Source organism: Carcharhinus amblyrhynchos, chromosome 18, assembly GCF_965287045.1.
Source record: "Carcharhinus amblyrhynchos chromosome 18, sCarAmb.v2.hapA, whole genome shotgun sequence".
Taxonomy (NCBI): domain Eukaryota; kingdom Metazoa; phylum Chordata; class Chondrichthyes; order Carcharhiniformes; family Carcharhinidae; genus Carcharhinus; species Carcharhinus amblyrhynchos.
In genome coordinates this window covers 32132821-32157977 of record NC_137341.1, presented here as the reverse complement: position 1 = coordinate 32157977, position 25157 = coordinate 32132821, and the positions used below count along the sequence as shown (strand labels likewise).

At 43.0% G+C, this 25157-nt stretch overlaps 1 protein-coding gene across 2 annotated transcripts in view; it reads right to left on the bottom strand.

The window, feature by feature from the left end:
- Positions 1-25157, bottom strand: part of abca3b (ATP-binding cassette, sub-family A (ABC1), member 3b) — a 125769-nt gene that overhangs the window by 23792 nt on the left and 76820 nt on the right. For both annotated transcript variants that reach the window (XM_080206671.1, XM_080206670.1), the window contains 8 exons: positions 24486-24669; positions 23392-23698; positions 22135-22411; positions 20096-20300; positions 18140-18359; positions 16440-16598; positions 15060-15232; positions 6776-6904 (listed from right to left, as the gene is read on the bottom strand). In XM_080206671.1, coding sequence (XP_080062797.1) covers positions 6776-6904; positions 15060-15232; positions 16440-16598; positions 18140-18359; positions 20096-20300; positions 22135-22411; positions 23392-23698; positions 24486-24669 — 1654 coding nt within the window. The remainder of the gene's footprint in view (positions 1-6775; positions 6905-15059; positions 15233-16439; positions 16599-18139; positions 18360-20095; positions 20301-22134; positions 22412-23391; positions 23699-24485; positions 24670-25157) is intronic.

Here is a 25157-nt window from a genome sequence, read left to right as displayed (position 1 = left end):
ACCATGACCACTACCATCTAATAGGACAAGGGCAGCTGATACCTAGCAACACCACCACCTGGAAGTTCCCCTCCATGTCACTCACCATTCTGACCTGGAAATATATTGCTGTTCCTTCACTGTTGCTGGTTGAAAATCCTGAGACTCCTCCCTAGAGCACTGTCGGTGTACACCATGCAGCAGTTCAAGAAGGCAGCTTACAACTAGCCAGTGGAAGCTCATATCCCATGAATTTAAAAAAATAACAAAAGTGGGAGATAATGCCAGTTATAACCAGCTTGAAAATCGAAAACCCCAGCCATTTGCTCTTCCCATCGCCAACTTGGCCAACCCACAACACACCTGGTCCATTCCCACCGATCCTGTAGTTAAGAAAGCCCACCAACGCCTCCACTTTCTCAGAAGGCTAAAGAAATTCAGCATGTTCACTACAACTCTCACCAATTTCACAGATACACTACAGAAAGCATCCTTTCCACATGCATCACAGCTTGGTATGGCTCCTGCTGTGCCCAAGACTGCAAGAAACTAGAAAGAGTTGTGAGCGCAGTCTAGTCCATCACGCAAACCAGCCTCTCATCGACTGACTCTGTCTAACTTCCTACTACCTCAGGAAAGGAGCCAGATAATCATGCACCCTGGACATACTCTCTTTCACCTTCTTCTGTTGAGAAGAGATACAAAAGTCTGTAAACAAGTACCAACCAACTCAAGTACAGCTTCTTCACTGCTGCCATGTGGCTTTTGAATGATCCTGTCACGGTTTCTAATTCATTTGCAGGACATGGGCTTCGCTGGCTGGCCAGCATTTATTGCCCGTCCCTAACTGCCCTTGCTCAGAGGGCAGTTGAGAGTCAACCACAGTGCTGTGGGTCTATAGTCACATGTAGGCCAGACTGGGTAAGGATGGCAGATTTCCTTCCCTAAAGGACATCAGTGAGCCAGATGGGTTTTTCTGACAGTCGACAATTGTTTCATGGTCCTCAGTAGATTCTTAATTTCGAATTTTTTTAACTGAATTCAAATTCCACCATTTGTCGTGGTGGGATTCAAACCTGGGTCCCCAGAACATTAGCTGAGCTTCTGGATTGATAGTTGAACAAAATATCATTGGGCGATTGCTTCCCCATATTAAGCTGATCTTTCTCTTCACCCTATCAGTAACTGCATCACTATGTTCTGCACCCTCTCCTTTCCTTCTCCCCTATGTACTCTATGAATGGAATGCTTTCACTGTATAGCTCACAAGAAACAATACTTTTCACTGTAACCCAACATTTGACAAAAATAAATCAATTCAATTCAAAACTACCACCCTTCCGCCCCCAATCCTCAACCCTATCCCCTGCATCAAGGTCTTGGGGTCACATCAAATAAACCTGCCTTGTCAAGACTGTGGCTACAAGAACAGGGCAGAGGCTGGTTATTCCACGACAAATGAAAGAAAGACCTGCATTTCTAAAGTGTCTTTAATCAGAAAAATAGGTACAGGAGTAGACCATTTGGTCCCTTGAATCGGCTCCGTCATTCAATATGAACACGGCTGATCTTCTGCCTCAACCTGACTCTCCTGCCCACTCTCCATAACTCTTGATTCATTGGGAGATCAAAAATCCATCTCACTTTGTATATACTCAATGACAAAGTATCCACAACCCTCTGTGGTAACTATTTCAAGATTCACAACCCTCTGAATGAAGATATTTCTCTTCTCAGTTCCAAGTGCTTATCCTGAGCCTGTGCTCCTGTGTTCTAGATTCTCCAGCCCAGGAGAATCCAAATGCTCAGCGTTTACATTGGAAAGGCTTTTTACATTCTGGTATGTTTCAATGAGATTACCACTCAGACTTCCGAATGCCAGAAAGTACAGGGCCAATTTACTCAGCCTCTCACCATAGGGCAATTGGGAACCAATATAGTGAACTTTTGCTGTATTGTCTGCTGCCAAGTATGATCTCACCAAAGCCCTGTACAATAGTAGCAAGACCTCCTTGTTCTTGCACTCTAATCTCTTTGCAATAGAAGCCAAAATGCAATTTGCCCTCCAAATTGCTTGCTGTACTTGCATGCCAGCATTGTGTTCCTTCTGCACATACACTAAGTCTCTCCAAACATTGACATTTAAAATGTTCATGCCTTTTATAAAAGATTCTGTTTTTCTATTCTTAGCGCTGAAGCAAATAACTTCACACTTCTCCAAATTATACTCCACCTGCAAACTTGTTACCCATTCACTTAACCCGTCTATACCTCTTTGCAGCCACTTTGTTTTCCTCATTGCCTATATTCACACCAAGCTTTGTAGTGTTAGCAAACTTGGATGCAATAGTCTGTCTCTTTGCCAAAGTCATTTACATTAATTGCAAATAGCTGAGGCCATAGGATTGCTCCTTGCGACACACCATTAGTTACAGCCTGATAACTTAAAAATACCCTGTTAATCCAACTTGCTGCTTCCTGTCCATTACCAATCCTATATCCATGCTAATATATTGCCCCAACTCCATGAGTCCCTATCTTGCTTATTAACATTTTGTGTGGCATACTACATTTACTGTTTCCCCTTTTTTTTTTAAAGCTACTAGTTACATTATTAAAAAAGAACAAGGAACAAAGAACAACACGGCACGGGAAACAGGCCCTTCGGCCCAACGAGCCCACACCGCCGTTTTAACATTGAGTCCCCTCTCCACCCGTGACCAACTCCAATAAAATTGTAAAACACAATTTTCCTTTTGTAAAACTATGCTGACTTTGTCTGATCCATGCTGTTATTTGCAAAGTGCATTGTTAAGACAATCATATTAATAGATATTAGCATTTTACCAACAACTGATGTCAGGCTAGCTGGCCTGTACTTTCCTGTCTTATACAACAGTGTTCATCAGGTGTAATGCCGACTCTCTACAGAACAATCCAATCAGTCCCATTCCTCTGCTCAATCTCATAGCCCCGAACATTTATTTCCCGGAGGAGCTCATCCAATTTCATAGAATCATAAAATATTAGAATTCTAGAATTCCCTTTTGAATTCATTGACAGCTTCCACCTTTGTAGTGTTAGGAAACCTAAAGGCAGTTTTAGGGATTGATATTTAGATGGGTAAAATATTTTAAAAAAGGCATTGCTTTAGGTAGGTTTAGTTTAATTTTTTTGTGGCAGGTGGGGAGCTGGGGATAGATTTTATGTTGAAAAAAATGTTTGGCAATTTAGGGGTCAACATCAGTTCCTGTTGAAATCCAAAGCAACAAGTTTAGGATTCAGAGAGAAAAAGGTGGAGCCAGAAGTGGCATTTAAGGAAACTAAACTGTACAATCAGGTTCCTTAATTTTGCAATTTTTAATATGGTCTCATTAAGTATAGCAGAAAGGTGTTACAAATTCCTGAACACATGGGGTCATATCATTTTAAGCTTTGCCTTGTTGTGCATACAGTTTCATTATTGGCATTCTGGTTAGGTACAATTAGCTAGAGCAAGTGAAGAATGCTCGTCTGCTGTTAAAGGATCATTCAGTTCTCTCTCCCTCCTTTCTTGGGTAGTGATGTTCTATTTGCTGACTTTCAAACCACTGGGACCATTCTAGAATTTAGTAATTTTGGAAAACATGACTGGTGTATCCATTTTCTCTGCAGCTAGCTCTTCTGAAACCATAGAGCAAAGGCCATCAGGTGGTGGAAATTTGTCAGCTTTTAGTCCCTTATGTTTCTCCAACAGATTTTCCTTGACAAATATCTTTCGATCTTAAATTCCTTACTCTCCTTAACCCCTTGGCTACTCTCTATTCCTGATACGTGGCTTGTGTCTTCTACTGTAAAGAATGACACAAAATATTTGTCTAACATCTCTACTATTTCATAGGATTACAGAGGATATACACCACAGAAACAGACTATTCAACCCAACCATTCCATACTAGAGTTGTCTTATAAGAACATAATAAGAACATAAGAAATAGGAGCAGGAGTAGGCCATCTAGCCCTTCGAGCCTGCCCCGCCATTCAATAAGATCATGGCTGATCTGTCGTGGCTCAGTTCCACATTCCCGCCCTCTCCCCATAACCCTTAATCCCCTCGCTTATCAAAAACCCATCAACCTGCGTCTTAAAAATATTTAGCGAGGCAGCCTCCACCACCTCAACGGGCAGAGAATTCCAGAGATTCACCACCCTTTGAGTGAAGAAGTTCCTCCTCAACTCTGTTCTAAACTGCTCCCCCTTTATCTTGAGGAAAGGTTGATCAGTAGTGGCCTTCTTCTGTGCCTTAACAAGTCGGTGATTCTATGAGGTTGGGTCTATGCTTATTGGAGTTTAAAAGAATAAGAGATGATCTCATTGAAATATGTAAAACTCTGAGGGGGTTTGAAAGGGTAGATGCTGAGAAGATATTTCTGCTCATGAGGGAATCTAGAACAAAGGGGAACATTTTAAAAATAAGGTCTGCCGTTTAAAACGGATGAGGAGGAACTTCCTCTCCAGAGGGTTGTTGCTCTTTAGAATTTTCTTCCACAGAGAACAGTGGAGGTTGGGTCATTGAATATGCTCAAGGCTGAGTTAGATGCAAGGAATTCAATGGTTATGGGAGAAGGAGAGCAGGCAGGTAGGATGAGTTAAGGCCACAATCAAAACAGCCATGATCTTAGCGCAGATTGGATGGGTCAAATGGCTTATTCCTGTTCCGACAGTATCTCTTATGATTTTATGATCCACTCAGGCCTTCTCCCATCTCTCCGCAACTAAATTTATCAATGTAACTCTTCATTCACTTCTCCCTCATATGCTTGTTTAGTTTCCTCTTAGATGCACTTATGCTATTTGCTTCAGCCACATCATGAGTTCCACATTCTCACTCTTCTGTAAGGAAAAAAGTTTCTTCTGAATTGCCTATCAGATTTTTATCTTATATCAAAGGCCCCTTTAAAGAAAATATTCTGTATCAACTTTGTCAAAACCATACATAATTTTAAATACTTTTATTAGATCAGCCATACATTTCTCTCAAATGAAGAGAGATTCAGACTGCCAATCCTTTCCTGATGTATAAACCCATGTATTTCTGATATCATCCTTGTAAAATCTTCTCAGTATACTCTTCGGTGGCTCTATATTCTTAATATGCTAACCAGGACTGCATGCAGCACTTGTAAATGTGGTCTAACCAAGGTTTGATACATGTTTAGCATAGCTTCCCTAGTTAACAATTCTACGGCTCCAGAAATAAAGCCTAGTGATTAGTTTGCATTTTATGGCCCCTTTAATCTGTGGCATAACTTTTAGTGTATTCATACTCTGCCCCATCTAGACTTGCACCTTCTAAATAATAAATGACCCCACCCCCTATTCATCCCACCAAAACATACTACCTCACATTTAGCTGTGTTGAATTTAATTTGTGAAATAACTGCCCATTCTGCAAGTTTATTAGTGACTTCCTCTCATTTGTTTGCAGTCAGTATTAAATATCATTCCCAATTAATTTGGTGTCATCTACAAATTTAGAAATTGTTTTTGATTCCAAAGTCGAAATTGTTAACGTAAGTTATGAACAGCAGCGATAATGCCAATCAGAATGGAAATGTTGCTGAAATTTGATTTCAGCTAATTTCCCAAAGGGAGATTCAGAGTCAAGCTATTGGGGTTATAGAGAACGAGTTGGAGCATAAAGAGTACATAGAAACCAGAAGCAGGACTGGCCATTCAGTTCTTCAAGCCTGCTCTGTCATTCATTATGATCATCACATTCAATATTCTGATGCCCCCTTCCCCCCAGATCCCTTGATCCCTTTAGCCTCAAGAACTATATTTAATTTCTTCTTGAAATCAAATAATGTTTTGGCCTCAACTAGTGAATTACACATTCAGTGCTCTCTGCGTGAAGAAATTTCTCCTCACCTCAATTCTAAAACTTTACTCTTTATCATCAAACCATGACCCCTGATACTGGACTCCCCCACCAATCTTTCTGAATCTACCCTGTCTAACCCTGTTAGAATTTTATAGGTTTCTAAGATCCCCTCTCACTCTTCCAAACTCCACAGTAGGGTGAGTAACATTGTCGGAAGGGACGTGGAATGTCAGGGGCCACAGAGAAGCTGGGGAATAGAGGGTAAGGTGGGAGGCAACGAAATAGCAAGGGAATGTTTATATTCATAAGTTTGAAACATTAGGTAATAGGCCACTCGATAGTTTATGTTGTAATGTCGAGAGTTTCAGGGGTTCCAGCCCTGACATGGGCGGGCATCACTGTGGGTGGGCCGGGAAAATTTGGAAAGCTATTGCCCGTGATGATTCTCACCAGTATAAATGTCGGAAAAATCCCACCAATTGTGAATTACCCTGTTTGAAATAATGCTCCAGAGGACAAGATCATTGAAAACTGCAGGAAGCAGTACATACTGGGCAAGGGCTAGGATTGTAGAACCCAGGGGATGAGGGGGGACCTGAGGGAGAATCTGGGTTGAGGGAGGAGATGGAAAATTAGGGAGAGCAAAGAATTCAAAGGAGAGGGGAAGTTTCCTGGGGTGGGGGTGAGGCTGGTGGTGGAGGATCCTGGGGGTGGAGGGTGGGGGGGAGGGAAAGCATTCGGGGAGGGGGGAGAGGAAGCAGGGGGAGGGAAAGCATTCGGGGAGGGGCATTCAATATCCTGATTTGAGACCATCAGCAGAAAACTCAATGACAAAGATTGTTTCCTCCAGCAGTCACTCCTTGACAGGTCACCTGATTGTAAAGCTGGTTTCCTGCTACAATGTCAGTACAGCTGGAAAGGCATTGCACCTACCTTGGAGAGCTCCTTTATCACCAACGGGATGTCCATTTGGGAAAGTGATAACTCCTCGATCCTCAAACGCTCATCCATCACATCAGAATCTTCAATTAACTCTGCAGTACTGACATCTATCATTAAAGCCTAGCACAAGACAACAATATTAGCCTGTTCATATCCGCTACATCACTCAAAATATAATTCGTCATAGAAAGTGCTAGCAGCTCATGGTAGGTCAGTGAGTGTGTGAGAGCAGAGCAGACAGGTCAATGTTACATTAGAATTGATAATGGATCCATTCTTGAAACATTAACTTGCTTTTTCTCTCCACAAATCATAACTGACTTATCTCATTTACAGTACAGTCTGTTTAAGTTTTATGTCTCCAGCATTTGCAGCCTCAGTGATTGGTTGGGAAGTTTATTACAATTGGCACAAAGTCAGACATTTTTCTCCATTTCTTACTGGAAGTTGTTTGTTTTGTGTTTGGGAACAATTTCCATTCTTGATGATGACCCACCTTCCTCCAGGAAGAGCGCACTGACGGGGATCAGCATGCACTCAGCACAGCTCAGGTCCTTCTTTCAGCCCCGTTCAGATTCTCCTCCCCCAAGCCTATGTCATCAAAAACTCCACTTCTGGGTTTGATCCCTCTCCACTGGTCTCCCCACCACTCCTCTGGATGTCCCATCTCTCAGGGTCCCCTCCCCTGAGATCAGCCCTTTTGCTAAGTGCATCCCTCACCAGTTTTCCACTCTTCTGAATCATCTACCTTCCTTCCAGCCATCCCCTTACCCCTCACTCCACCCAGGTAACCCTTCCACTTGGTTCACTCTTTCTCTGTGACTCCCATGTTGGTGCTATCCCTCCCCTAGATCGCCCCTTGACCTTTGATCCAACCTCCCCATGATCTCACTTCCTCCAAATCACAACTCATCCTTGGTTTCTTCCTCAAGGTCCTCCCCTGCCCCTAGGTTCTCTCCCAATTCCTGGGGCCACTACACCTGCCTGGGACAAAGATAGAATCTCATTCAATTGAGGTAGAGATACAAGTTTGGGTTATGGATTGCAAAGGCGGAGGGGGGGACATTCAATTATTTTACCCCTTGACATTCAATGGCATTATCATCACTGAATGCCCACTATCAATATCCTGGGCATTGCCATTGACCAGAAACTGAACTGGACTAGGCATACAAATACTGTGGCTACAAGAGCAATTCAGAAGCTGTAAATCCTGCAACAAGTAACTCACCACCTGACTCCCCAAAGCCTGCCACCATCTACAAGGCACAAGTCTTTGTGATGGAACACTCTCAATTTGTCTGGATGAATGTAGCTCCAACAACATTCAAGAAACTTGACACCATCCAGGACAAAGCAGCCTCACTTGATTGGCAGTCCATCCATGATCATTAATTTCCTCCACCACTGAGGAAAAGTGGCAGCTCTACATACCATCTACAAGATGCACTACAGGAACTCATTAAGGCTCCAAAGCTACAACTGCTACCATCTAGAAGAACAAGGGCAGCAGACACATGGGAACACCACCACCTGGAAGCTCCCCTCCAAGCCATTTACCATTCTGACTTGGAAATATATTGCCATTCTTTCACTGCTTTTGGGTCAAAATCTTGGAACATGCTCTCTGACAGCACGATGGAGGTACCTACATCATGTGGACTGCAGCGATTCAGAAAGGCAGTTCACCACCACCTTCTAAACGCAATTAGGAGTTGGCAATAATTGCTGGCCTAGCCAGTGATGCTCACGTCTCAAGAATGATTTTTTAAAAATGACAATCCTCTCTGAAATCAGAAAAAATGTTACTTGGAATATCCAATCCGTTTGCTCCAACCTATTTACTCAATCTCTAGAGTGAAGGAATTCTCTGCTCTGAGATTCTCTAACTTTATAAAATAGTGAAAAAAAAACAAAGAACAAAGAAGAAGAAAGAACAAAAACAGCCCGGGAAACAGGCCCTTCGGCCCAACGAGCCCGCGCCACCATCTTAACATCACAGTCCCCCCCTCCACCCATGACACTTGTCTAATGTTTTATGGCCATCCACATTGAGGGAAACTAATTTAGGGACAATTTATTACTGCCAATCAGTCTAACAGCATATCTTTGGGGTGTGGGAGGAAACTGGAGCGCCTGGAGAAAACCCACGCAAGCACGGGGAGAATGCGCGAACTCCCACAGACACTGGCCCAAATTCATGTGTCTGCACAGCAATCAGTGATAGTCACTGAGCTGTCGTCTTGCCCAGTATCTGGTCCAGTTTAGGCACACACTAATGACATGAAGCACTAGGCCAATCTCGAACAACCAAGAGCAGCCCAAGTACGACCCATCGCGTGTATGCCCCTCATTGGACACAAGGCGGACCGACTTAAAACCTGTGAATGAAAAGAGAAAAAAAAGATTATTATTGTACCATATCCATTTGCCTTACCAGGGCCGTCCCAATGCTAATGACCCTTATTTAAAACAATCTCCTATATCCACCCATCTCCAACCCACTCATGTGCCTGTCTAAGTTACTCTTAAATGACTCTAGCGTGTTTGCCTCCACCACCTTACTTGGCAGAGCATTCCATACCCCCACTACCCTCTGTGTGAAAAACCTCCCTCTAATATCTGTGTTATACCTCTCACCCCTCACCTTAAGTCCATGGCCCCTTGTCCTGTGTGTCTCTATCATAGGAAATAGCTTACCTCTGTTTACTCAGATATCTATACCCTTCGTAATCTTATATACCTCTATTAGATCCCCCCTCAGTCGCCGTCTTTCAAGGGAAAACAGCCCCAATTTATTCAATCTTTCCTCATAACCCAGTCCTTCCATACCAGGCAACATCCTGATAAACCTCCTCTGCACTCTCTTCAGAGTCTCCACATCCTTCCGGTAGTAAGGCGACCAGAACTGGACGCAGTACTCTAAATGCAGCCTAACCAACATTCTGTACAACTGCAACATTAGACTCCAGCTCTTATATTCTATACCCCTTCCTATAAAGGCTAACTTACCATAGGCTTTCTTCACCACACTCTCCACTTGCACTGCCACCTTCAAAGACTTGTGCACTTGCACCCCCAGGTCTCGCTGCGATTCTATACTCCTTATGGGCTTACCCTTTATCATATAACTCCCCCCTACATTATTCTGGCCAAAATGCATCACCTCACATTTATCCGGATTAAACTCCATTTGCCATATATCTGCCCAATCTACTAGCCTATCAATATCCCATTGTGTTGCCAGACAGTGCTCCTCACTGCCCGCCAATCCAGCCATCTTGGTGTCATCAGCAAATTTGCTGATCACACCTACTCCCTCTTCCAAATCATTTATATACACTCCAAAGAGAAGAGGTCCCAGTACTGAGCCCTGCGGCACACCACTAGTGACAGACCTCCAGCTAGAAAAGGACCCCTCCACTACGACTCTCTGACTCCTCTTTGCAAGCCAGTTCTCTACCCATCTAGATACCTGGCCATGTATCCCATGAGCTTTAATCTTCTCTCCCAACCTACCATGAGGGACTTTGTCAAACGCCTTACTGAAATCCATATAGACGACATCAACGGCTCGTCCTCCGTCGACCATTTTTGTCACCTCCTCAAAGAATTCTACCAGATTCGTAAGGCAAGACTTCCCCTTTACAAAGCCATGCTGCGTATCCTTAATCAGATTGCAACGCTCTAATTGCTCATACATCCTTTCCCTAAGAATCCTCTCCATCAACTTGCCTACCACTGACGTTAAACTCACCGGCCTATAGTTACCCGGGCTATCCCTCCTACCCTTTTTAAACAACGGTACCACGTTCGCTATCCTCCAGTCCTCTGGGACCTTACCTGTGTCCAAAGAAGAGACAAAGATTTGCGTCAGAGGCCCAGCAATCTCATCTCTCGCCTCCTGAAGCAGCCTAGGATAAATGCCATCGGGCCCTGGAGATTTATTGGTTTTAATGCTACCTAAAAGCCCTAACACTTCTTCCCTCGTAATCGATAGGTCTTTCAATTGGTCTACCGCTCCCTCGATGACCGTACCAGACATCAAGCCCCTCTCCTTTGTGAATACCGACGCAAAGTATTCATTCAGGATCTCCCCCATTCCCTCTGCCTCTAAGCACAATTCCCCTCGTCTGTCCCTGAGAGGACCGATTTTACCCCTAGCCACCCTTCTGCTCTTAAGATAGGAGTAAAATGCCTTTGGATTCTCCTTAACCCTACCTGCCAAAGCCATCTCATGCCCCCTCTTTGCTCTCCTAACTCCCCTTTTGAGATCCCTCCTACTCTCTCTGTATTCCTCCAATGCTCTCTCCATTCCCAGCTGCTTAGATCTGACATATGCCTCTCGTTTCTTCCTAACCAGGTCTTCTATATCTCTAGTAATCCACGACTCTCTAATCCTACCTTTCCCATCCTTCCTCCTATCCGGCACATGCCTTTCCTGCACCCATTGCAGTTTTCCCTTGAAAGACTCCCACATGCCTAACGTGGTCTTGCCTTCCAACAGCCTATCCCAGTCTGTATCCCTAAGCTCCTGCCTAATCCAGCTGTATCTAGCCTTCCCCCAATTTAGCACCCTCCCCTTAGGACAGCTCTCATCTTTTTCCGTTCGTATCCTAAAGTAGACAGAGTTGTGGTCTCCATTAGCCACATGTTCACCTACTGCAACCTCAACCACCTGACCCAGCTCATTGCCCAGAACAAAATCCAGTATAGAACATAGAACATTACAGCGCAGAACAGGCCCTTCGGCCCACGATGTTGCGCCGACCAATTAAAAAAGCAATGACCCTCTAACCTAAACCAATCCCTTTCCATCCATAAACCTATCCACGGATCTCTTGAACGCCCCCAAACTAGGCACATCTACAACTGCAGCAGGCAGGGCATTCCAATCCCTCACCACCCTCTGGGTAAAGAACCTACCTCTGACATCCGTCCTATATCTACCACTCCTTAATTTAAAGCTATGCCCCCTCGTGCTAGCTTTCTCCATCTGAGGAAAAAGGCTATCACTGTCCACCCTATCTAAACCTCTAATCATCTTATATGTTTCAATAAGGTCCCCTCTTAGCCGCCTTCTTTCTAACGAAAACAAACCCCAAATCCCTCAGTCTCTCCTCATAGGACCTTCCCTCCATACCAGGCAACATCCTGGTAAACCTCCTCTGCACCCTCTCCAATGCCTCCACATCCTTCCTATAATGTGGGGACCAGAACTGCACACAATACTCCAAGTGCAGACGCACCAGAGTTTTGTACAGTTGCAACATGACGTTGCGGCTCCTAAATTCAATCCCCCTACCAATAAACACCAAGACACCGTATGCCTTCCTAACTACCTTATCTACTTGATTCCCAACTTTCAGGGATCTATGTACACATACACCTAGATCCCTCTGTTCATCAACACTATTCAGAGTCCTACCGTTAGCCCTATACTCTATGCATCTGTTATTCCCGCCAAAGTGAATTACCTCACACTTTTCCGCATTAAACTCCATCTGCCACCTCTCGGCCCAGCTCTGCAACTTGTCCAAGTCCCTCTGTAAACTATAACACCCCTCTTCACTATCTACCACTCCTCCAACTTTGGTGTCATCAGCAAATTTACTGATCCACCCAACTATACCCTCATCCAGATCATTTATAAAAATTACAAACAGCAGTGGCCCCAAAACAGATCCCTGAGGCACACCACTTGTAACCGAACTCCATGACGAATACTTTCCATCAACCACCACCCTCTGTCTCCTATCTGCTAGCCAATTCCTGATCCAATTAACTAAATCACCCCCAATCCCATACATCTGCATTTTCTGCAGAAGCCTTCCATGGTGAACCTTATCAAACGCCTTACTAAAGTCCATATATACCACGTCAACTGCCTTACCCCCACCCACCTCTTTGGTCACTTTCTCAAAAAACTCAATAAGGTTAGTAAGGCACGACCAACCCTTCACAAAACCGTGCTGACTATCTCCAATCAATTCATTACTCTCTAAATAACTACAAATCCTTTCCCTAATAATTTTTTCTAAAACTTTGCCCACAACAGAAGTAAGACTCACCGGTCTATAATTCCCGGGGAAGTCTCTGTTACCCTTCTTAAACAATGGGACAACATTTGCTATCCTCCAATCCTCTGGCACTATACCTGTGACCAACGACGACCTGAAGATCAGAGCCAGAGGCTCTGCAATCGCCTCTCTTGCCTCCCAGAGAATCCTAGGGTAAATCCTGTCCGGCCCAGGGGACTTATCTATTTTCAAACCCTCAAGAATATCTAGCACATTCTCCTTATCAACTGCAATACTATCCAGTTTACATCCCTGTAACCCAGTGTTCTCCACAGCTACATTTATGTCTTCCTGCGTGAATACCGAAGAGAAATATTGGTTCAGTGCCTCTCCAATCTCTTCCGGTTTCACACATAACTTCCCACTGTTGTCTCTAACTGGCCCTAATCTTGCCCTAACCAATCTTCTGTTCTTAACATATCTATAGAACGCCTTAGGATTCTCCTTAATCCTATCAGCCAAAGTCTTCTCGTGTTCTCTTTTAGCTCTTCTTAACTCACTCTTTAACTCCCTCCTAGCCAATCTAAAGCTTTCCAGTGCACTACCTGAGCCCTCAAGTCTCATCCTGACATAAGCCTCCTTTTTCCTTTTAACCAGCGAAACAACTTTTTTAGTGCACCATGGTCCCCTTGCTCAACCATTTCCTCCTTGCCTGACAGGGACATACATATCAAGGACTCGCAGTAGTTGCTCCTTGAAAAAACTCCACATTTCGGACGTTCCCAGCCCCTGTAGTCTCCTAGTCCAACCTATGCTTCCTAATTCTCTCCTAATAGCCTCATAATTACCCTTCCCCCAGCTAAAACTACTGTCCCGAGGTTCATGCCCCCCTCACTTTCATCCCTGCTACTCAGGATCCCACCCCCCCTCTGAATCAGTTTAAACCCCCCTGCATAGCTTTTGCATAGTATAGCCCCTTTTCTAGTCGGGCTATCTACATACTGCTGCAAGGATCCTTCCGAGCTATAGGATCTTTTTTGTTAGAGCCCAGTCAGTCACTCCTTCATGGCCATTTGCTATTTTATGTATAAATCCTTCAAACCCCTTGATTAGATCCCAGCCCACAACTCATGGCAGAGCAACTGTTGTTCTTTACTTAAATCTCCCACATTCTCAATTAGGTTCCAGCCAGTAACTCACTCCAGGATATCTATTTATGTAACAAAAATATATGTACAAAAAAAACCCATCACCCCAAACTTCTCAATTAGATCCCAGCCTGTAACTCACTCCCATTGATTCCCTCAATTGGATTACAAGCTTTAAACTCACTCCTAGGGTATCTGTTATTTATATAAATCCTGTGAAATCCCTCAGGTAGATACCGATTTTTATCTCTCTTCTGGGTATCTATTATTCTACAACCAAACTACTGCAAAGCCCTCATTTAGGACGGCACAGTGGCACAATGGTGAGCACTGCTGTCTCAGAGCGCCAGGGACCCAGGATCAATTCTGGTCTTGGGTGACTATCTGTGTGGAGTTTGCACATTCTCCCCTCGTCTGTGTGGGCTTCCTCCAGGTCTCTGGTTTCCTCCCACAGTCCAAAGACATGCAGGTTAGGTGGATTGGCCATGCTAAATTGCCCCTTAGTGTCCGACAATGTGTAGGTTAGGTGGGATAGCCATGGTAAATGTGTGGGATTACGGAAATTGAGTAGGGGGCTGGGCCTGGGTAAAATGTTCTTGCGGAGAATCAGTGCAGACTTCATGGGCCAAATAGCCTCTTTCCGAACTCGTGGGATTCTATGGATAAGCACCTCAAAAGAAAACAATTGGAGGGGAAAGATGAGGAATGGAAATAGCTGTTTTGCTCTCACTGAGAGTTGGTGCAGACATGATGGGTTGAATGGCCTCCTTCTGTGCTGTGACCTGTCTATGATTTTATAATTAGGTTCCAGCCTGTAATGCATTCCTGTTATTCTATATAGAGCCACCACTCCACCAACCCCTTGATTAGATTACAACCTGTAACTTATTTGTCTATTGTCTTGCAATGATAAAATTGAAATCAGCAGTCCAGTAACAAGAGAACATTGGCAGCAAGTGGCCTGGTCATGTTTGCTGAGAATAAGTTTCTTCATCTTCACTTGGCAACAATTTCAATGATCAGGAATTGCTTTGCGTCATATCAAAGAAACTTGATTTTCAGTCTCACTTGTCTAATTAACTAACTATTTTGTCTCCATGAACTCACCGTTTTCTTTCTCCAGTTGATATGGTGGAAAAAATTGTATAACACTTTGAATATGCTGAACTCAATTAGTAAGAGTAGAGTCAAGAATGCGGAGCCCTGGACTGCCAGAGCAACAACGAAACGACCAATTCCAGGAGTATTCCAGGAAAAGTAATTAGTCTGGTAGGTGATGTCTGCAAATGATCAATGATATACAAGGCATTACTTACAATAACGTGAGAAGAGCTTCATTAGAGAATAAGTCTAATTTTAACATTTTCAAAAATCTCCTTTTTCTTTACATTTTCCCGTCTCTAGGCCACTCTGGCCAACCTAATAACATTAGGAAGTAATAGATAATGCCCAGACGTCTGGGGAATGCAGTAGGTAGATTCTGGACAGGCTCCCATCCCACTGTCGAAAGATGCAACAGTGTTATGAGGCAAAAACATCTGTACGTAACAAGTGTTTAGGATCTGGAAAACACTGCCTGAGAATGTGGTTGGAGGCAGATTCAACAGAAAATTAGATCATTGTCTGAAAATGAAAGAAAAATTGCAGGCTAAGGGGAAAAGGCAGAGAAGTGGTACTAGATGCGTTGCTAATACAAACAGCCTGTACAGACATGTGGAGCCAAATTGCCTTTCTGTGCTGTAACAACGCTATGATTCTATTAGGGACGATGGACAGGGTCGTGAGACAACTCAGGCATATATCCTATTTCCTTTCATATGGGGGATAAATCACCACATTATCACAAGTTTATTTTGGAAACAATAATCAAACTCCAGGATTTTCCCACCTTTGATGATGGTAGCTTCTTCACTACATGTGGGTTTCATGTAATGCTTTGTATTTAACTCCAGTGAAACCTGTCACTGGCGTCCAATACAAATTACTGAGTAGCCATGCATTACTAAGGTGATACTGATTTGGTGAAACACTTTCCTCCCATCATGTTATTTCATACGTGGATATTTGCAACAGCATTTCTTCTCTAATTTATTGAAATTGCGGCAAAATACTCAATGATCAATAAATATTCAGGCACTCTGCTTTCACTTTATCAACAAATGCACAGAAAGATTAAAGTTCACATGCAGACCCCATGTGGATATGAATATTGTAATCACATGATTAATTATAGCGTCCACTACTTATTGCTTACTTACTGATCAATCAGTTACATTAGATTGGGAGCTATTTAATTGGAGCACTTGGATTTGGCACAAGTGGGAAATAGACCCAGTTCTCTTTGAATGCTGTTTTTGCTCCTTATTCCAATTATCTGACTACATGGTGTATCGTCACAAACAGGACATTATTCCTTCTCCTGCCGGATCCTTCCTGGTTCATACATGGTGTGTGTAGAAGCATTTTGAAATTGGAGGACATACTTACTGAATGCCTTGCACATATATTCAGCAAAGGGGCTTGTGGTGCACACTGCAATCAATTGGTAGTTGTGGTAAAAGTCATTCAGGGCCTGTCCCAGGCAGTAATTGGGTAAAACAAGAAATACCTTTTCCAGAATCTTTGCTACGTCTCTCAGGCCAAGATCTGTGGGGAGAAACCATCAAACATAATAAAACCAACCTAAGTGCATTTCTCAAACTCAGTTCCCCACTTCATTCCTCCTCAAACAAGGTTGGCAAGGAAGAGTTGCAAAAATCGGTGACCACCTCCCTGAGCACGGCAAGTGATTTCTTTTACCTTCAATTGCAAAACTTTAACCTGTCAAATAAATCATGATGTGGAGATGCGAGCGCTGGACTGGGCTATAAAGTCCAACAGGTTTATTTGATAGCAAAAGCCACTAGCTTTTGGAGCGCTGCTCCTTCGTCAGGTAAGTGGGAGATCTGTTCACAAACAGGGCATATAAAGACACAAACTCAATTTGTAGGATCTTGGGTTCATGTCACACTATCTGTAACCCCCACGATTTCCCTGGGTTTGCAAAATCTCACTAACTGTCCTGGCTGGAGATAATACACATCTCTTTAACCTGTGCTAACCCTCTCTCCACTCACACTGTCTGTATCTTTAAGACTTGATTACCTGTAAAGACTCACATTCCAACCATTATTTTGTAAATTGAGTTTGTGTCTTTATATGCCTGTTTGTGAACAGAACTCCCACTCACCTGATGAAGGAGCAGCGCTCTGAAAGCTAGTGGCTTTTGCTGCCAAATAAACCCATTAGACTTTAACCTGGTGTTGTCAAATAAATCAAGTCCAGTTTGCACCAACAATGGAAGTGCTGCTTTTGCTGGTTTCATGAGCCATCTGTGAGAGGGATGAATCACTGGATCTAAACTATATTGAAGGGAGCTGCAGGTTCCTCAGGACCTGAGCATCTGAAGTTCATCAGTCTGACTTCCAACAGGAAGTTTCAAAGTGCTGGAATCTGAAGGACAAAACTGCCTCAGAAATCATTTTTCTTTTCTCCGTATCGCCAAGTCAAGTTCTCTCCTGTTCCAAGGGCAGCGAGCTAATCTGCTCTTCCACCCTCCTCTGCATCATTAAGCTGTCAATATTCCTCTTGAACTGGTTATAATGAAACTCATGTAATGCCTGACAGCTTGGACGTGCTTGGATACATATCTGAAATGCCATAATTCTTGGCCCAAGAGCTGGAAAGTGGTATCAGATCAGATAGCTCTTTTTTTCATGGTGGCCTCCTTTTGTGCCCTTGAATTTCTAAATTTTGTGTGTCACTTTCTTGCCAATCTTGCACAGAGATATGGACCTTGGCTTCTACAAGATTCGGGGAAACAACTGGACAGGGTGCTATGATAACATAAATGCAAAGTAGAGTATTATCAACATGTCAGTGCGACTGCGCCAATGCATGACCTGCTGCCTATGCTAATGCACAGCACTGTGCCAGCACTAATGCAGGGTACCATGACAATGCATATGCAGGTCATTGTGATAGTCCCAGTAGCAGCAATGATGCAGACTTAGCAAAAAGCAATGCAACAAGAAATGAATGCTATTCATGGTGGCAAATTTTTCCCTGTTTAATTGCAAAAATTCAGGCACCAAGATTCAAGTAGTAGAAAGGAATTCTCTGTTTCTGAGACTTATACATCTGAGTACCTGGAATGCTCGTGATGGTGACAGCCACGAAGGTGGCAGTGCCAGTCACAATGTTGATTATGGTGGCCCTGGTGTAAGCTGTAGCAATCATAGTAAAGAAGTAGTGGAAAAGGTACATGATAGGGATAACAGACCAGCCGTAAAGGAGCAGCAGTATTAACACATCTCCGAGTTGTTCCTCCACAGTAAAGGGTGGCAAATTAAATATCTGGAACATCAGCTGCAAACAAATCACAAAGAGATGAATTGTTTCTTTTCTCCTCTTGTTATTTTTAGATATCTATGCAACTGGGATCAGAATGTGTTTTCACCCCAAGCTCTAGTTTCACAGTGAGGGTCAGGTGTACCCAAACAGATAGACAATAAAGCTCCTCGGTGTCAGAGTCACAAATTCTGCAGTAGATTTGGACCACATCATAATTGGTTATGAAAACTGGGAAATGCAGAATATAATTCAACAACATGACAGTTCTGAGCACTGGTAATGATGTGCAATTGTGCAGGGCTTTTACTACAGAAAAACATTCCCAGAGATGCAGAGACAATGGAATCTGAGAAAAGGAGGTACATCATCAAAGTGGACAAACACACGTCAAAGATATGGGTTTTAAGGAATTCTTAATTATAAGTTCTGTCCCCATATATCTACCCCACAGGGTTGTCTCTGAATTTGAATCAGCAGCAAAACCTCGTGGAGAGAATTTCCTATTTGAAAGTCCTGGAGGAGTGAGGCAGGGAAATGGAAAGTCGTAGAATCATAGAGCTTTACAACATGAAAACAGGCTCTTTGGCCCAATGTGTCCATGCTGCCCTTTCTTTTAAAACTCTGAAGCTAGTCCCAGTTGCCTGCATTTGGCCCATATCCCTCGATAGTGAAGAAGTAGTAGAAGAGGTACATGATAGGGATAACAGACCAGCCATAAAGGAGCAGGAGTATTAACACATCTCCAAGACATTCCTCCATAGTGAAGGAACTATGCCTAAATGCCTTTTAAAATTGTACCTGCCTTGACTACTACCTCTGGCAGCTTGTTCCAGACACTCACCATCCTCCGTGTGAAAAAATTGCACCTCCGGTCACTTTTGTATCTCTCCCCTCTCAACTTAAACCTATGCCCTTTAGCTTTAGATTCCCCTACCTTTGGGAAAAGATATTGACTATCTAGCTGATGTATACCCCTCGTTATTTTGTAGACCTCTATAAGCTCACCCCTTAGCCTTCCATGCTCCAGAGAAAAAACTTCCAGTCTATCCAGTCTCTCCTCATAACTCAAACCATCAAGTCCCAGTTGCATCCTAGTAAATCTTTTCTGTACTCTTACTAGTTTAATAATATCCTTTGTATAATAGGGTGACCAGAACTGTACTCAGTATTCCAAGTGTGGCCTTACCAATGTTTTGTACAAATTCACCAAGATGTCTCAACTCCTGTATTCAATGTTCTGGCCGATGAAATCAAACATGCTGAATGCCTTCTTTACCACTCTGTCCACCTGTGCCTCCACTTTCAAGGAGCTATGAGCATGTACCCCTAGATGTCTTTGTTTTGTAACTCTCCCCAACGCCCAACCATTAACTGAGTAAGTCCTGCCCTGGTTCAATCTACCAAAATGCATCATCTTGCATTTATTTAAATTAAAATCCATTTGCCATTCATCACTCCACTGGCCCAATTGATCATTATCCCATTGCAATCCAAGATAACCTTCAATGTACAGGAAACTGTTCCCTTAAACTTCAGAAACAACTCCATCAGGACAGAGCACAGGTAGACAGGACCTACTTACAATAAACTTTATCACCCACTTCCTCTTAAACCAGACACTATCTGAGAGGTGTCCAGTAATCACACTCTACACAGGATATGTATACTAATTGTGATCAGTTTGAAAGATGTTGAGGATTTCTGTTCTATTCTTTACAAGGAACAAGTCAGCTCAGGAACAGGTTTCTTACCACGATTGCGAAACATGGGACAAAGTAGTTAATCAGATCCCAGAAGAGAGCAGACATCCAGAAGTTGATGATATGAAGGCCACTGATTAGCTGAATGTGCTTCGATTTTATGGTTCTCTCAGTCACTAGCAACAAGGTGAAAGTGCTAGCCAGAAATGCCATGCCATACATCAAATTGAAAGCCAAAGCAAACCCTGTCCGATTTCTGTAAGCAATTAATATGAATGTAGTGAACTGGTGCACAAACAAATGGCTGCCTATAACCCTAATTCCACCATGATCAGCATGTCACCATTCCATTAGCTCCAGCATCTCCTGACTAACTTTAATTCTGAAGGGAGTGTTTGTTATTCTCAGTTCCAATAAATACACTTGCGTGATCAAAAGACATTTTCACCAGGGAACAACATTCAGTTTTGGTGGAATGATGTTGTCCTTATATCCATAGGAATGCCCTTAGGTATCCAATGTGGTTGATCAGAGTGAGCTGGGCCTATTTGGAATGTATCTTATGAATGGTACTAGAGTCCTTCCATTAAAGGAAGGGGTCCCATGTCAAAAATGAAGCCACTTCTCTCATTCTGATTGCCCTTCTTTAGCTTCTAGTCTCATTCCCAATCAAGATAAATGGCAGCATATGATTAGCCTATAGGGAATGGGGCGTCAGCTCTAAGTTATCACAGGCACAGTGCTAGCATGATCCGTGCCCAACGTGTACATGTTAACAACAACCAACCCACCACTATCAGTTACAGTATAACTTGCAGGTTGATTTTGCTTTTTTATCTAAAGTTCAAATAAATAACTGGTGTTACGTCAGGTTCCCTACCCACATAGGGCAGTGGGCACGTTAATGCAGATATATAATCTGCGGAAATCTCAGCTGCCTGTTGTGGTGCAGCAATGGATGAAGCACTAACCATGATATATGAGGCAATGATTAAAGGCCCACTGAATGATTTAGTACCACCTGACCTAGGCAGCTGCTGCTCTTTAACCGACTGTGCTTTTTCCTAATATAAAGCAGCAAAGTGAAATAGGTGAAATGTGACAGGGATCGACAATATATTCTCAGAGCAAGATCTGATCAAACTACACATAGATACACGTTGGGTTATGTGAAGGAAAGTTTTAAGATATTGACTTTGGTAGGAAGAATAGAAAAAACAAATGTTTTTTAATGCTGACAATGTTGCTGTTTAGCGGTATTATGTGTTCATGAATCAGAGCAAATTAGCATGCAAGTGCAGCAAGTAATTAGGAAAGCAACACCTTTAATGCAAGAGAGTTGGAAAACAGAAAGAGGAGCTCTTGTTATAATTGTACAGAGCTTTGATGAGACTGTACCATGTTGCAGGTTTGGTCTCTGTACACAAGGGGGCGCAACCAAGGTTCATCAGATTGATTTCTGAGATGAGGGGAGATTCTGTAGATTGGGCCCATATTCTCTGGAGTTTTAATGAATAAGAGGTGATCGCATTGAAATGCAAAAGGTTCTGAGAGGCTGTTTTCCCTGGCTGGAGAGTCTAGAATATGGGACAACTTACCAGGAACAGCACTTGAACTGAGGCGAGAACTTTTTTCATTCATAGAATTATGAATCTTTGAAGCTGTGAAATGTCAGTCATTGAGAATATTCAAGACAGAGTTCAATTGATTTTCAAACATTGGGAAAATCGAGGAAATGGGAATAAAGCAGGAAAATGGAGATTGAGAATCAGCTTTGACATCATCAGGCTCGATGGGGCTGAACAGTTTACTCCTACTCCTGTTTCTTATTTGTATTTTGGAGCTTGCTATTTGGCTTGAAAATCTAGCAGTTGAGTGAGCTTAATTGTGGAAGTTGTGCCACAATGGGAATCAGTCATACGCACTAGAACAATATATATTCATTGACTGGCTGAGTATTCCGTTTCTAGGCCAGGGCATCTCTGGCTGACTCAGCGTAGATCAGGGTTGGGTCCCGCACCACACAGTATACCTCACTCCCAATTATCACATGAACCAATGCTAGCAAAAGATTAATGTGGAGCACCTACTCATGCAGTTGGTCCATTGCTTGCTGTGTAATGTTACGTGGCTGTGGATAGTTGCTGGTACTGATTGATGCTGTTGGCCCCACCAGCATTTTGAATAAGGCATTGTTCACTAACATCAGAGAGGTAGCAGAAGTATGGAAGCCCAAGTTATTGAATAAAACTTGTATCCTGGTTCCAGGTAACTGTCTGTCTTGGAAATCAGCAGCTAATACACATTGTTCATAAAAGATTACTCCCTCCTTAACTGAAGCATTCAACAGAAATTCAGTAATATCACCTGGAGGAGAAAGGTAACAAAAATCTGTCACAAAAATCTCAATAAATGCAACTTAGCGAATCAACACTGTTGATTGTGACTAACGGCAACTCATGCACTGCAATTCAAGACACAAGGAATGTTAATTCAACTATTGAGGTTCATCCTTTTAATGCATTAGCAACTTTTTTAGTGAAAAATTCCCTGGGTTTCCTTGAATCTTAAGGTCAGATCTGGGCAAGAGGATGGATGAAAAAGAGGGCAGCCTCTTGGAGAATCCTTGTGCAAGACGATTGCCTACTGGAAGAAATCATGTGCATAAGGATTGCTATTGAAGGAGATTCTGTTCAAGACACCTGGCTATTGGAGGAGATCCTTGCAAGAGGACTGCCATTTGATGCAGATCTTGTGTAAGATGACTCGCTATTAGAATGTGCAGATTGCAAATTAGTTAAATTCTCCCAGCCCTAAGCCTTGTCAGGATTTGGTCTCATCAACAGCCTTATGCAGGTTACTAAACATTAACAACTTGGGCAAAAACTGTGGCATAGCTTGTGGAAGCTGAGGAAGTAACAGAAGTTCTATCTCTTATAATCACCCTGGAGAAGGGGGTCAGGCACACTACTAGCCCAGCATCTTCCTGTAATGTCCCTGAGAAAGGGATTAGGAATTGTCTGCCCATACATCCCATAAAATATCTAAATGGGCTCAAAACACAGGCCAGAAAGCAGACAAAAGTGGACTGCACTCCAAATCCCAGAGGCTGAGGAACTGTGCAGCTCTTACATGCAGTGATTGGAATTAAGTTCACAGAGTTTGCTCTCCTGTCAAGAATGGTTTATTTGCTGTGGTCTTACAAAAGTAGCCATTTATGACTTATATTCTCAAAACTAAAGAAATTAAGTTTTTTGTAAAAATGATGAGAAGGGTGTGAATATGAAGATTGAAGTGGAGAGTTAAAGATCAATAGTATACTATAATTAGTTAGCTAGGTCCCTCACCCTCAGTGTGCAATGGGATGCCAAGCTGTTCTTGCAGCACGGCTCTATAGTTCCGAGCCAAATCTTTAGTCAGGATCTGAGCATCAGGTTTCACTGAATAAGGAACAAAAGTAGGTCCATACTTTTCCAAAGTCAGATTTAGCGGAGGTGAATCATGGACTTTTGGAAATGTCTTGGCGAAGACCAGTGAGGCAGCGGCAAAAATCAGCGGGATCATAAATTGGGCTAGAAATACCTTCCAGTTCCGCAAGCTGTACGTTGCTCGCTTCATGAGCATGGCATAGAACTGCTGCAAATACAGGATGATCTGTACAAGAGAAAGAGAAATGCATCACAAAAAGAAACGCCAGTACCCCATCCCATAAAAGGGCCTCAGAGACACCAATCCCCTATTAAAGAAGATATGAAGGAGCCATGATTTTCCAATCCTGTCGAAATGGAAAATTTGAAGAAGAGCCAAAACTGCACTGACTTTCAGCGAGACAGGAAAATCCTGGTTGTGGGCAGGATTGGAAAATCCTGCCCCACCTCTTTCACAACCTCAGGATGCCCCAAAACATCTTACAGTCAATGAATCACCTTTTGAAATGAGTCACTGTTGTAATGCAGGAAATGCTGTAGCCAATTTGCACACACCAATTTCTGACAAACAGCAATGTGATAATGACCAGATAATGGGTTTTACTAATATTAGTTATTGGCCACAACACAAAGGTGAACTTCCTTGGTGTTCTTCAAAATATTAGCCATGGGTTCTTTTACATCTACCTGACAGGACATACAGGGCCTTGGTTTAACTCCTTTTCTGAAAGATGATACCTCTGACAGTACTCCCTCAGTACATCACTGGAATGCCAGCCTGGATTATGTCCTCTCATTTCTGGAATGAAAACTAAACTTACAACCTTCTGAGTCAAAGGCAAAAGTGCTACCCACAAAACCTAGATGACACAATTAATCTTGTGTTCTTAAAAACAAATGAATATAAGTTTGAATCATTATTTGTAAGGAAAAAGCAGGTCCTTCAATGTCATTTTAATCTGAAAGATGCCTGCCCCTTTACTCTGAGAAGAGCTTGCAGATAATGAACTTACCCCAGTGTTGAGTTTGATAAAAGAATAGTCAATGGGATTATGATAGTCATTGTCATCTGTACTGTTTATCAGGTCACTCAGGCTGGTTTTCTCCCCATTTGAGTGGTCACTAGTCCTGCGCTTGTGTTGGTTTTGGATTGTTGGCAACTGGTTAGAATGCATGGAGTCCACCAGCTTCCCCACCCTGCAAAGGACCAAAGGCATGGAATGACAATTGTTGTTACACTATAGGGAGGGCAACAGTTCTCAGCACAGAAATCAGCTCCAATCAAAACATGAAAGATATTAAATCATGAGTCAACTGAATGGACACTGGCACAGGGATGAAAGCCAAGGACAAGGAGACAGAAACAAAGGGTGGGGGTGCTAAAGAGAAATGGAGGAAGTGACGGGAGAGAGGGAGGCAGGGGAGGGGATGAAATGGGAGGGAGGCAAAGATGGGAGAGAGAGCAAGATAGGGGATGTTGGTGGGTGGAGAGACAATGGAACAGGGAAGGGTTTAAAAAAAAAAACAAGGGGGTCACATTCCTCAAAGTTAATCAGATGCTCCCACTGGCTGTACAAAGAGTCATCTCACTGCCACTGCTTCTTAATGGTGCTGCCCAGTGTTTCAACAGGCCGAGGCTAACCCACCTCCCTGGGTTGTCTCGTCTTCTTTCTTTCCAGCTTGTG